General features: G+C 39.6%; 1 protein-coding gene across 2 annotated transcripts in view; it reads right to left on the bottom strand.

Moving 5' to 3' along the window:
- LOC131425941 (serine/threonine-protein kinase 32A) overlaps nt 1-12,641 on the bottom strand; it is a 280,520-nt gene that overhangs the window by 115,570 nt on the left and 152,309 nt on the right. For both annotated transcript variants that reach the window (XM_058588268.1, XM_058588267.1), the window contains exon 4: nt 5-170. In XM_058588268.1, the coding sequence (XP_058444251.1) occupies nt 5-170 (166 nt within the window). The remainder of the gene's footprint in view (nt 1-4; nt 171-12,641) is intronic.

Genomic DNA, 12,641 nt, shown 5'->3' with positions numbered 1-12,641 from the left:
ATACCTTGAAAGGAGAACCACAGATTGACCAGAAACGGGTGTTCCAACGTGGCCAGCAGTTCGACCTCCTTCAGGACGCCACCCAGCGCTCCCCGTCCGATGCAGGCATTCCGGCTGACGTACTTCATGGCAAACAGTGCTCCGCTGTCCCGTTTCTGTACGATGCAAACCTGTCGGAGGAAATAGAAATAAAGGCAATATGTGGTAAGCTACTCAATAAAATTCATATAGGATATAAATAGAAATTCAGTTATTAGACATTTTATGATTCATGATAAATTAAAACGAAAACAGAAACGCGCCTCAACCATGTAACCATGAACCGCTTAACAGATGCAAAGCTAATAACTATTAGAAAAACACTTTTTGCTCCGAAGTGCCGTAAAAAAACGAAATCGTTAGGTGACGTAAGCCGTACAACATAAACTGCTAGTGCACTGATAAATCGAAGACGAAACATGAACATAAGAAAACTCTTGCGAACACTTAGCACAAACCGGTACCCATTCAGCACTGAAACCTGCCCATAAAAATTCACTCTACACAAGAATGGGCAGAATTTAATCGTGAATATCACTTGTTGTATTTTACGCAGGAACATTAGATTTTCTCCATACCATTTGAAATATGTTCAGCAATTTATGATAAAATTTTCAGTAGTATGAGATAATCACAATCAACTTAAAATTGAAGCTTTCTAAAATGTTTGGTATGAACGCACATCAAGGTAAAATTCAGTACCAAAATAAGGCGCGCAAAATTTTAACTGCATAGATCGAACAAATCACCGCACAAAGCGAACTGTGCAATAACGACACATACAAACGTAGAACAGGCATTATCTGTGTTTGCGTATAAACCATGAGTACTTTTAATTGACTAAAGACTATCCCAGAAAGTATGGACGCACTTTGATTTCGCTGTAAATAATTCACAAGTGTTAGATATTCAAATTTTATTCGATATACTGATAATATTAGACTACAACAATTATTCTCAACATTTGCTACTTAGTCATTGTAGACTAGCTGGCGCACCTTCTTGCGAACGTTCCTCATTAAATTCCGTACAGATTCCTTGGCGACAAGTTTGGACACTTTTTCCCAATCTTTTTCGAACTGTTGAATGGTTTCGGACATGTTTTCTAAGAAGTGCCTTCGTTAATGCCCAAAATTCCTCAATTGGTCGAAGTTGTGGGCAATTTGGTGGATTCATGTCTTTTGGGACGAAAGTGACATTTTTGGTAGTATACCATTTCACCGTTGATTTCGAGTATTGGCAAGAAGCAAGATCTCGCCAGAAGACAACAGGATCCTTGTGGCTTCGAATCATGGGTAGAAGTCGTTTTTATAGACATTCCTTGATGTATATTTCGCTGTTCATTGAAGCAGTGGTGATGAATGGTTTCGAAATCTTATCGTAGCTACAAATTGCTTGCCAGACCATAGCTTTCTTACCAAATTTTTCGACTACAATCGATGTCTCGGACTGGTTTAACACTTGCCCTTCTCGCACCGTATAATATTATGGTCCCGGCAAGGATTCGTTATCGAGTTTCACGTAGGTTTCGTCGTCCATGATTATGCAGTTCAAATTTCCAGCAAGAATCGTATTGCACAGCTTTCGAACCCTCGGTATAATCGATGCTTCTTGTTTCGGACTACGTTTTGGTTGTTTATGCTTCTTATAGGTTCGAAGATTCAAACGTTCTTTAGCACGAAGAACATTTGACTTCGAAGTGCCCACATTTTTGGCCACATCCCGAACTGAAATCTCCTTCTTTTGCTCAATCGTCTCCAGTATACGTTTATCCAACTGAGGGTTAGCAGGCCCTTTTTTCGACCCGTTTTCAATTTATCCTCAAAGGTGTTATCCAAACCGAACTTCCTGATTGCATTTCGCACGGCTTTTTCACTTACTCCTTTCATTTTTGCTATCTTTGTGAGTGACAGTCCGCATTCTGTGCACCATTTGTACACAATTTTTCGACGTCGTTCTGCTGAAAGTCCACGCATTTCGAAACAGACTAATGAAAACGAATAAACAACTGCACAAGTGGTTAGAGAAGAGTGTAAACAACAGGACGCAGCCACAAAAATTGACAGTTTCTGAACCAGTGCGATATGGCAGCGGTTTTTGGTTGCGTCCATCCTTTTTGGGACAGTCTTGAATATGAGAGAGATACATTTGTACAACTTGTTTAAAACGATCAATTTGGTCACTGCTCTTGTAATTGATATTCTCGCATATTCCGGTTGGAGGATAGCTTCCGGTTCACTGGCGCCCCGACGATCCTAGCAGTTTTACGTACTACTCGTCTAGTCCCCGACAAAGGATCTAGACTACTGCAACGAAGAGCTCCCCGGCGAAACAGGTTCTCCCGGAACGACGATTATTCGCTGATCCCTCTTGAGCCTACTACGCGGCTAGCGGTCGCGGCTGCCTGTTGTTGTTCCGGACTCCGTTTCCGCTGCAATATGCCCGCAATTTGGGATGCCGCGGTCGACACTGTGTTCCAGTTCTCTACGCAGTGGCACATTCTCTGGTTCTCCGGTGTGGTGTCAATGCCACATGCCTCCAATAGCTCACTCCTTTGAGCCGCGAATCGAAAACATGCGAACAAGACGTGTTCTGCCGTCTCGATCTCGTCTGGGCAGCCAGGACATACAGGGGATGTCGCGTGGCCGAACCTGTGGAGGTACCACCTGAAGCACCCGTGGCCTGTGAGGAATTGCGTCAGGCCGAAGTTCACTTCTACGTGAGGTCTATCTAACCAACTCGAGACCCTAGGTATGAGCCGATGTGTCCACCTACCCTTGGTTGAGCTGTCTCACTCTTGTTGCCATCTGCGTAGAGAAGCGGCTTAGGAGGCCCTACGGGCGTTCCTGTCTCCTCTTTCACTATCAGACCGATAGGCATCATACTTGCAACCACGCAGGCCACATCCCTCGATACAGTGCGGTATGCACTGATCACGCGAAGACACATCAGTCTATGCGTACTCTCCAGCATCTGTGGGTTGCGTTCCACATTAAGTACCGACGCCCATACCGGGCTGCCGTACCTGAGGATCGAAACTGCCACTTCTGTCAGTAACCTACGTTTACTGGAGCGCACAGGCGAGCTGTTGGCCATCAATCGTGAGAGCGCCGCGATCGCTATTGATGCGCGCTTGCAAGCGTATTCAACGAGCTTGCTGAAGCTGAGTTTGTCGTCAAGCATCACACCCAATTGCTTCAGTGATCTCTTGGAGGGGATCACGCAATCTCCGGCATGTACCAACGCCTCCTGTTCCGATTTGCGGTTGTTTACCACCATCACCTCTGTTTTGTGGTGCGCGAGTTGCAGTTTCCTGCTACGCAGCCAGTCCTCCACCAAGCAGATTGAGTGTGATGCACTCAGTTCGACCTCTTCGATGAATTCGCCGTAGATTGTCAGCGTGACGTCGTCCTCGAACCCGACTTTCTTGACACCCGGAGGGAGCCTCAACCTCAGTACTCCATCGTACATTATATTCCACAGGATCGGGCCCAAGATAGATCCCTGTGGTACTCCAGCCGTGATTGGAGTGTTACTTGTGTCTTCCTCGGTTCTGGAAGCAGCTTTCCAGAATCTTGTACAGCCCTTCCGGTACTCCCAGTCGAAGTAGGGAATCAGCAATGTCTGCCCAACAAGCACTATTGAACGCGTTTTTAACGTCTAGCGTTACTACCGCACAGTAGCGGTAGTGGTTACCACCGATGTTATGGCGTCCGCCGTCGACCTGCCTCTGCGAAACCCGTACTGCTGGCTGGATAGTCATCCTGCCTCCTCTATGAAGGGGGATAGCCTGTTGAGGATGATTTTCTCAAGGAGCTTTCCTACGGTGTCGATCAGACAGATTGGTCTATACGCCGATGGGTCCCCTGGGGGTTTCCCAGGTTTCGATAATAGTACCAACCTCTGCCTTTTCCAAATGTCTGGGAACATACGCTCATCCAGACATCTCTGTATGACCTCCCTGAACATGTCCGGTTTTGTCATTATGGCCGCCTTTAGAGCCAAGGCCGCTAAGTATGGCACTTGAAATCTGAAATCCGGCTTGAAATCTGGTGATGAAATTTTTTCAAAACGATTGTGGCCCGACCGACCCACCAGTGTACTAAAAGGAAAACAATAGCAAACATAAAAATCATTACATATTATTATTATTCTATGTCTTTTATTTAGTCCCAATTGTAACCTATATTGGTCGTTCATCGGTGTTGATATTTTGCTTTATAAGGGCAAAGTTTTATTTTCAGTGAGCCAACGTCGATTCGATTATGTCTCTGGTATTACTCACCCGCCTTTTTATTTTCTTACCGCTAAATTTTCTATGAGATGGCTAAACCAATTTTAACAAGTTTAGACTCGTTTGCAAGCCACTCTTGAACTGTTGATCATGTTCGAAGAGTAATTGGGTCCGGTTTCGGAGATATATTGGTATAAGTGACGTAACCGACAAATCACACAGTTTTCACGGGCTAAATTTTCTCGAATTTCAATAAACTAAGGCTTATTTTAAACCTACAATGTGATCATTTGGAAGAGTTATTGCGAACATTTTCGGTCACAGTATTTTTTAATGCGCGAGAGTTTTTCGACGATGCCTGAATCGATTCCAAAAGACTAGGACTCGTTTGAAAGCTACTCTGCAGTTATTCGATAAGTTCACAATAGTGATGGTCGAGGATAGAATCTTGTAAATGTTTTAAAGAGACTTTTTAATTAGCAAGAGAAAGGCATTATCACACCACTAGGTGGATGAAGAAGGGTTTTTAAAGCACATCATCATTAAAATGTGTGTCGCAAATTTTTACTTTTCATGATGGGATAAAAATTGTGGAAATTATCACTAAACTTGTAAAAAATATCCACCAAAAAGTACCTTTCGGTATGTTACTTGTCCAAAATACGACGGGTAAGATCGCATTAATCGCACTAAAAATTCACTCCAATCCCCTTTTTTAAACAAATGCTTGGTTTCAAGTTCCGATGTTCAATGCCGCCAGGCTATTGATTGGCACTTTAAAGAAAAAGCTACTTTCTTTGAGTTGGAGCCAACAAATCTCGGAATCAATAGATCTGGTCCTGTTCAACCGATGAGATTACGATGAAAACGCTACACCAAAACCATGTTTTTATTTTTCTGTACCGAGAAAAAAAAACAATCTTGTAACTTCGGGACGTAAATCTTTCGATGCTTTCTGTTCGGATTTAGACAATTTCAATCATATCCTCATTCTCAGTAGTAGGCAGTGGCTTTCGTGGATGTGAATTTCGTATTCCCATTCCTGGCAGTTGGGTCCAAAAACCAGGGCTGACTTCGTCTTTGTTTTCAGCTGGCATTGGCAGCATCCAGCTTCCATATTCTGTTTCAAGTGCCAACGTTTGAAAGCTCCGAACGCAAGAGGATATGTGTATCCGTTTTATTGCTGGTTCCAAAGAGCCTTTTGTTTCGTTCTCCGACTACAAACTGCTGATTTTCCACAACGTTGCAACTTGCTCAATAATCTCCTCTGCCGCAGTAATCATAGGAACGACGAACTGCAGGAATCAGTTTCAGTTCATCGTTTTCGAGAACCCGCCAAATGCCAAATGAACCATGAACCGTTCAATAAAATCCTTATCGGATTGCCGTTCAATCAATACTTCCCATTAATAAATCCCATAAATTGCCTCATTTGTTCGGTGAATGTCGAACATCTTGAAACGAGCGGATCGGAGAGATGCCAGCCGACTTGTTTATGGTGCCGCTGCTGCCATAATCCACCATATTACCGCTTTGTTCGGCCGGCTTGACGCGAAACATTCGCTTCAGGCGGCTCAAATTATTACTCAATTCAAAACCACTCACCTAGCAATCCCCATTAAACATGCGGCTACAGACAAGCAGGAAGGCAGATCGGCAGAGCGGCTACCGGTAAGAGTGCTCACCTGCTTCCCACATGAATCGCAACATCGGCAACGAACGAATCTCCCTTTCGGCTCCAATTTCCAAACAAGAAGAGCCCCCCACTATGACTGACTCAGGCTCGTGTTCTGTTGCTCGAAAGGCGCCACCGGGCTGTATGCGATGTAATCCTTTTAATGATATTATACTTGTCACTGTGAAGTCATTGCTGTCGCTGTTGACGAAGATGAGTGCGAGGACGATGATGACGGCGATGACGGCGACGGCGACGACAACGACGACGAAGACTAAGACAATTTGGACGGCAATAGCTGCCGGGGCATGAGTCCTATAATCTCCACCCAACACAGCTTGGCTGACTTGGCTTAGTTTTGGTAACACCCGAAAAGTGGCACTTTGTGTTTGTTATAATGCGACTCATCCCTTGTTTCTTGGTTGGTGATTATCTATTCAATGTATCTTCTCGATGAGCTATTAAATTTTAAGTCAGTACATTTGCGAGCCCGTTCACTAAATTATTTCACCGTACACTTACACTGTGTACTGTCGTGTTAGTTTTTTTCAATTTTGCCCTTAGTGCCCTCGCAACGCAAACAATCATTTACCAACTCTATCCCGAATTACTAAACGTTTAAAGTGCAAAGAATTTACTCAAAATTATTTCATTAACGTGGTTTCGAGAAAAGTTCTTTTTCCGAGAAGTTTTGTTCGAGCAATTTTTTCGAGCAGTTTTTTAGAATTATTTTGCAATTTGTTTTCCGAACATTTTTCTTAAGCTATTTTTCGAGTAGCTTTTACACAGTTTTTTCGAATGGGTTTTTCGAGCAGATATTTTCAGCAGGTTTTTTTTTGCAAACAAGTTTGTCAATTAATTTTTTCGAGTAGTTTTCCGGAGCATTTTCTCAAGCGGTTTTTTCGAGCAATTTTTTTTTCAAGCAGTTCTTCCGAATGATTTTTTCAAGCAGATTTCTCGGGTTATTATTTAGAGTGGCTTTTCGAGAAGCTTTTAGAGCAGGTTTTTACGAGTAGTTTTTTTTTCAAGCAGTTCTACCGAACAGTTTCTTCGAGCAGTTTTCTCGGGCTTTTATTTATGCCGTTTTTAAATGAAAACACTAGATGCGTTGATTGCTCTGGTTTTGCACTTTCGAACAGAAATGCCACATTCTGACGGTGTTTCATTTCGATTTCTGCTCGAAAGTGCAAAATCAGAGCAATCCACGCCACCAGTGTTTTTCAATGAAAAACGCCATTAGAGAGGTTTTTTGGAGAAGTTTTCAGAACAGTCTTTCCTTTTCAATTATTTCGAGCAATTCTGCTTGAGAATTTTTGAAGCAGTTTCTTCAAGCAATTTTTCCAGCTGTTTTTTAGCAGTTTTTTCGACCAGTTTTTACCTATTTTATCGAGCAGTTTCTGCAAATTTTTCAAGCAGGTTTTTCGAGTAGTGTTATCAAGCAGTTGTTCCGACAATTTTTGTCGACCAGTTTCTCAGGCAGTTTTTTCAAGTAGTCTTTTTTGAGCAGTTCTTTAAAAAACGTTTAGTGAGCTGTTTTTCTGAGCAAGTTTTCAAAAAATTTTAATTTTTTGTTTTTTCGAGTAAATATTTTGAGCAGTTTTCTCAAAAAAAATTTTCGAGCAAATTTCTAGTGCAGTTTCTGGAAAAGTTTACTAGAGCAGTTTTCTCAAATAGTTTTTCGAATAGCCTTTCATAAGCAGCTTGTTTTGAATAGTTTTTTCAAACATTTTTATGAATATATTTCGAGCAGTTTTTTCAAGCAATTTTTCAAAGAAATTGTTTCAGGTGTTTTTTTTTCTTAACAGTTCTTCAATAAATATTTTGATCAGTTTTCTTAGACTGTTTTATGGAGCAATTTTTTCAGTTTTTCAAGCAAATTTTTTGAACAATTTTCTCGATGTTTCGATCAGTTTTTTCAAGCAATTTTTTAGCTGCTTTCTTGGGTGGTTTTTTCGTGCAATTTTTATGAGATTTTTTTTGAGCAGTTTTTCAAAGCAATTTTTTCAGATGTTTTTGAGCTGTTTCTTAACAGTTCTTCAGTAAAATATTTGAAGTAGTTTTCTTAAACTGTTTCATGGAACCGTTTTCTCGAGCTTTTTTTCAAGCTACTCAAAAAACTTGCAAAAGATCATTTTTTCGTGCAAGTTTTTCGAGTAGTTTTTGCGAGGAATTTTTTCGATCAGTTTTTTTCAAGCAGTATTTATTCTATCCTGGCAAAAATGGCTAAACTTTTGTAGTACAATAAATGTACTTAAAATTATTTCATTAACATGGTTCCGAGAAAAGTCGGAGCCTTCAAGCAGTTTTTTCGAGTTGTTTTTCAATTAGTTTTTCACAGTATTCTTTGAGCAGTTTTTTTTTCAAGCAAATATTTTGAGCAGTTTTTTCAAACAAGTTTAGCGATCAATTTTTTTGGAGCAGTTTTCCAGAGCATTTTTCTCGAGCGGTTTCTCCGATCAGTTTTTTTCGAGCAGCTTTCTCGAGTAGTTTTTTTTTCAAGCAGTTCTAACGAATAGTTTCTTCGACAAGTTTTCTCGGGTTATTATTTCGAGTAGTTTTTCGAGAAGTTTTTTCGAGCAATTTTTTTGACAATTTTTTCAGCAGTTTTTGAACAGTTTTTCCACTATTACTATAGTTTTCTCGAGCAATTTTTTTAATCAGTTTTCACTTTCATGAGTAGTTTTTCTGAACAAATTCTATGAGAATAATTCAAGCAGCTTTTTCAAAGCAATTTTTAGAATATTTTTTGAGCTGTTTATTAACAGTTGTTCAATAAGATTTTTTGAGAAGTTTTCTTACACTATTTTATGGAGCAGTTTCTCGAGTAATTTTTTCGATCAGTTTTCTTGATTAGTTTTTTCGATCAATCTATCAAGAGATTTTTTGGCAACTTTTTTGAGCAGTGTTTTTAAGCAATTTTATCGAGCAATTTTTTTGAATATTTTTTTCAAGCAGTTCTTCCGAATAATTGCAATTTTTTCAAATATTTTCGAGTAGCTGTTTTCTAGCAGTGTATTCTGCAGTTTTTTCAATCACTTTTCCAGCAAGTTTTTTCAATCAATTTTCCAGCAATTTTTTTTCTATCAGTTTTTTGAAAAACAGTTTTTTCGAATAATTTTTTCAAGCAGTATTTTCCGAATAATGTTTCTAATAGTTTTTTGAGCTGGATTTCTAGCAGTTTTCTGGAAAATCGAACAGTTTTTACAAGTAGTTTATAGAGTAATTTTTTTGTCTGTTTCTTGAGAAATTTACAAGCTAGTTTTCCGAGGAGATTTTTTAACAGTTGTTTCGAGCATTTTCTCAAAAAGTTTTGAGGACTTTTTCAAGCGTGTTTATGCAGTAATTTCGAGCAGTTTTTTTCACCAGTTTACCGAGTAGCTGTATGAGGCAGCTTGTTTCGAATACTTTTACGGGTTATTTCGAGCAGATCATTCAAACAATTTTTTGATCGGTTTTCTAAAAATTTCTCAAGCAGTTTTTTTTATTTTCGCAAAAAAAAATCGAAAAATGTATTTTTTTTACAAGTTTATCAAGTAGTTTTTAAAAGTAGTTTCATCTGTTTATTCAGAAATTTTTGAGTAATTTTCAAGTAGTTCTCAAAGCACTTTGCGAGCAATTTTATGAATAGATTTTCGAATATTGTTTTTCAAGAATTTTTTCAAGAAGTTTTCGGGCAGTTTGTTTCGAGTACTTATCTGAGCTGTTTTGTCAAGCAAATTTACCGTGTAGTTTCCGTGCTGTTTAATCGAGTAATTTTTCAAGCAATTTCTTTAGAGTTTCTCGAGAACTTATCAAGTATTTTTTCTCAAATACTTTTTCGTGCAGTTTTTAATAGATTTTCGAGCAGACTTTTTTATCAGGTTCTCGAGAAATTTTAGAGTAATTTTCAAGCTGTCTTTTGGACAAATTTTGAGTAGATTTGCGAGTAGTTTTTAGAACGGTTCCTTTGATCGTTTCTTCAAGAAGTGTTTGGGCAGTTTGTTTCGAATCCTTTTTAATTTATTTTTCAAGAAGTTTTTCAAGCAATTTTTAGAGCAGGTTTTCAATCAATTGAAAAATCCAACTTCCCGAGTAAGTATATTTCTATTTATAGGAAGGTTGTTCATTAGAAAAAATCGAACTTGCAACGAAGTTTTTGATCTGACAAGCGATTTGCGGATGTGGTGAAATACGCGCTTCTCTCATCACTTCCTGTACAATCAATTGAGCTAGAGTTGAAGAAAATTTAGGGGGAATCGGCATTACAAAATTCTATGGGCTTCAGAAGAGCATTCCAGTGTTTTAAAGAGAGTGTGCCTTCGTTAGATTATGGATAGAAAAGTAAAAAGAGAAGTAGTAAAGAGTAAATAGAACAACTGAAACTTACAGGAATATTCCGTAATACTTGAATGAGAAATTAAACAAAGGAAAACTGTCATGTTCACTAAGAATCTAATCTAATGTTGATTGAGTTTTGACGAGTTTGAGGAAAATAAACGTCATTAATGAAAAGCACTGCTTCCATCTAAATTTGAATTGCACAATTACCGACATAAGTGCTTAGATAAAATCGATTATCTTCTGACCAACCCAAGCCCAAAGGCGGTGACAGTATTTACATCGAGGTGAAGCGCTTTTCTGCAAACACTTTGACAGCATGTCACGATCGACAGGAATGGTAATGGATGCTCACTTGTATTTTGACAAATGACATTAGAAAGAGTTAAATTTACTAATTCTATATTGCATACTAGAAGCTTATTTATGTACGACAATAGTGCTTTCCATTTTGGTAAGAGCCAAGTACAAGCGCTTGACTACTATATGGTGACTATCTATCTCTCTCTCTCTTTTCAACCCACGTTTCCAGTATCGAAAATAGATTAAACCGACCCGACTGGTTTCCCTTTTGTCAAACGGAGTCCCACTGGCCCAAGTAAATATCACCATCGGCAGACCCGAACCCAGCTCCATCGAACCATGAATGTCATATCAAAGAGATTATCAATATCCCGATTCCTAACCTTAATCATCGTTGTGGCGCACGGTAAACAGATATGCCATCGCAGCAGGCCACGTTCCCTATCCCCATCACGTGCCGACAGCGACGTCGGGCTGCAAGGAAGCGAAGCCCTTCCTCGGCAAACCCATCGTCGTCGTTGATAACAGCGAAAAACAGATTTTCAATTAAACTTTCCGGGAAGCAGCGGAAGAGCGGTTCCTACGATGATGATGATGACGGTGATGATGACGGTGATGATGGTGGTAGCAGGGGATTATCGCTTGTCAGAAGTTTTATGATTCCATATCAATCCGTGGGGCTTCAATGCGAGGGAGCCTAGTCGAGGCACGTATCCAAAACTAAAAACACTTGAAACGCTACGGTAGAGGGTCGTCGCTTCGGGAGCAAATTGTACGTTGTAGATTTCAATTATGATCAAAAGTCTCCGGTTCATTAGATGGAGACAATTTTTTCGAGCGTAATTGATGATGGCGGAGTAGGATGCCGCTCCGAGACTGAAAGTCATTCACCTTCGGGCTTCCATGCAAATATTTTTCAAATCAACCTCCATTGTTAGACTGAATATTCGCGATCCCTGGTTTAACAAGCTTAGAACAAATTCAGCAGCTAGAAGTTTTATATGGAAGATCTATAATAGAACTGAAACTGGAACAAATGTATGCCCAGCAAGCCGTTCTAGTTTAATTTATTCGAACAGTTCTTCTGTCAAATTTAAAACTGGTATACGCTGCCGTTCTATTTTTTCTATATTTGAAACCACCCCGGTGGCACGATTGTCATCTGCATACAATTGGCTTGAAGCCGACAATTTTGGTTTTTTGGTTCGCTGTCAAATGCTGTGTTTAAGCAGTGTTCACACGTTCACATTTTTCTTCATGCGGTTGCACCAACATAAGGAAACGATTTCGATGGAATATAATGAAACTATAATAAACCACAATTTCTTTTTCTTATTCAAAAAAAGGTCAAATTATTTGTTTTATAGAGATTACTAGACTAGAGTTATATTTATATTGGGTGATACCAGTGTGGTTTGATTGTATGGTATGAACGTAACTTAACATATTGTTGACAACAACGCCATCAAAACAAAATGCGTCGGTTTCAGGAACCAGCTTCCATAGCAGGGGGGTGTCCTATGGTATCGTTGTCTCCTTGTTCACATGGCTTTCCGCAGTTAACAGCTTTTTGGCAATATTGACATGTGGCCATCTGATTGTCATAGGTAACAAGTAATGTACACGGGATTCTTGTATCCTGACCGAAAGTCACATAAGAAGGTATAGCCTTCTTCAACTGTATGCGTAATAAACGTGCGCCATTTAGAATTCCGGGGAAAAAGTACTTCCACTTTTCTTTTTCGATAGAGAGAATCTCTCCGTATTGGGACATAGTTTTGTGAATATAAGGATCGATAAGGCTTGAGGGAAGATCATGCACACGCATTTCTAGAGCACTATCTTCCATATACACTAAGGTCTCTTTTTACACGGTTTTTTTTCGCACGGTTTTTTTATACACGGCTTTTTACCTTTTTTTATATATATAAAAAATAGGTATAGAATTCGCTCAAACTTTCGAAAAATTTTCCGAGGCCCGGAGGGCCGAATGTCATATACCAATCGATTCAGCTCGACGAACTGAGCAAATGTCTGTGTGTGTGTGTATGTGTGTGTGTGTCTGTATGTGTG

Source organism: Malaya genurostris, chromosome 1 (assembly GCF_030247185.1).
Source record: "Malaya genurostris strain Urasoe2022 chromosome 1, Malgen_1.1, whole genome shotgun sequence".
Taxonomy (NCBI): domain Eukaryota; kingdom Metazoa; phylum Arthropoda; class Insecta; order Diptera; family Culicidae; genus Malaya; species Malaya genurostris.
This window is presented reverse-complemented; position numbering and strand designations above follow the sequence as displayed.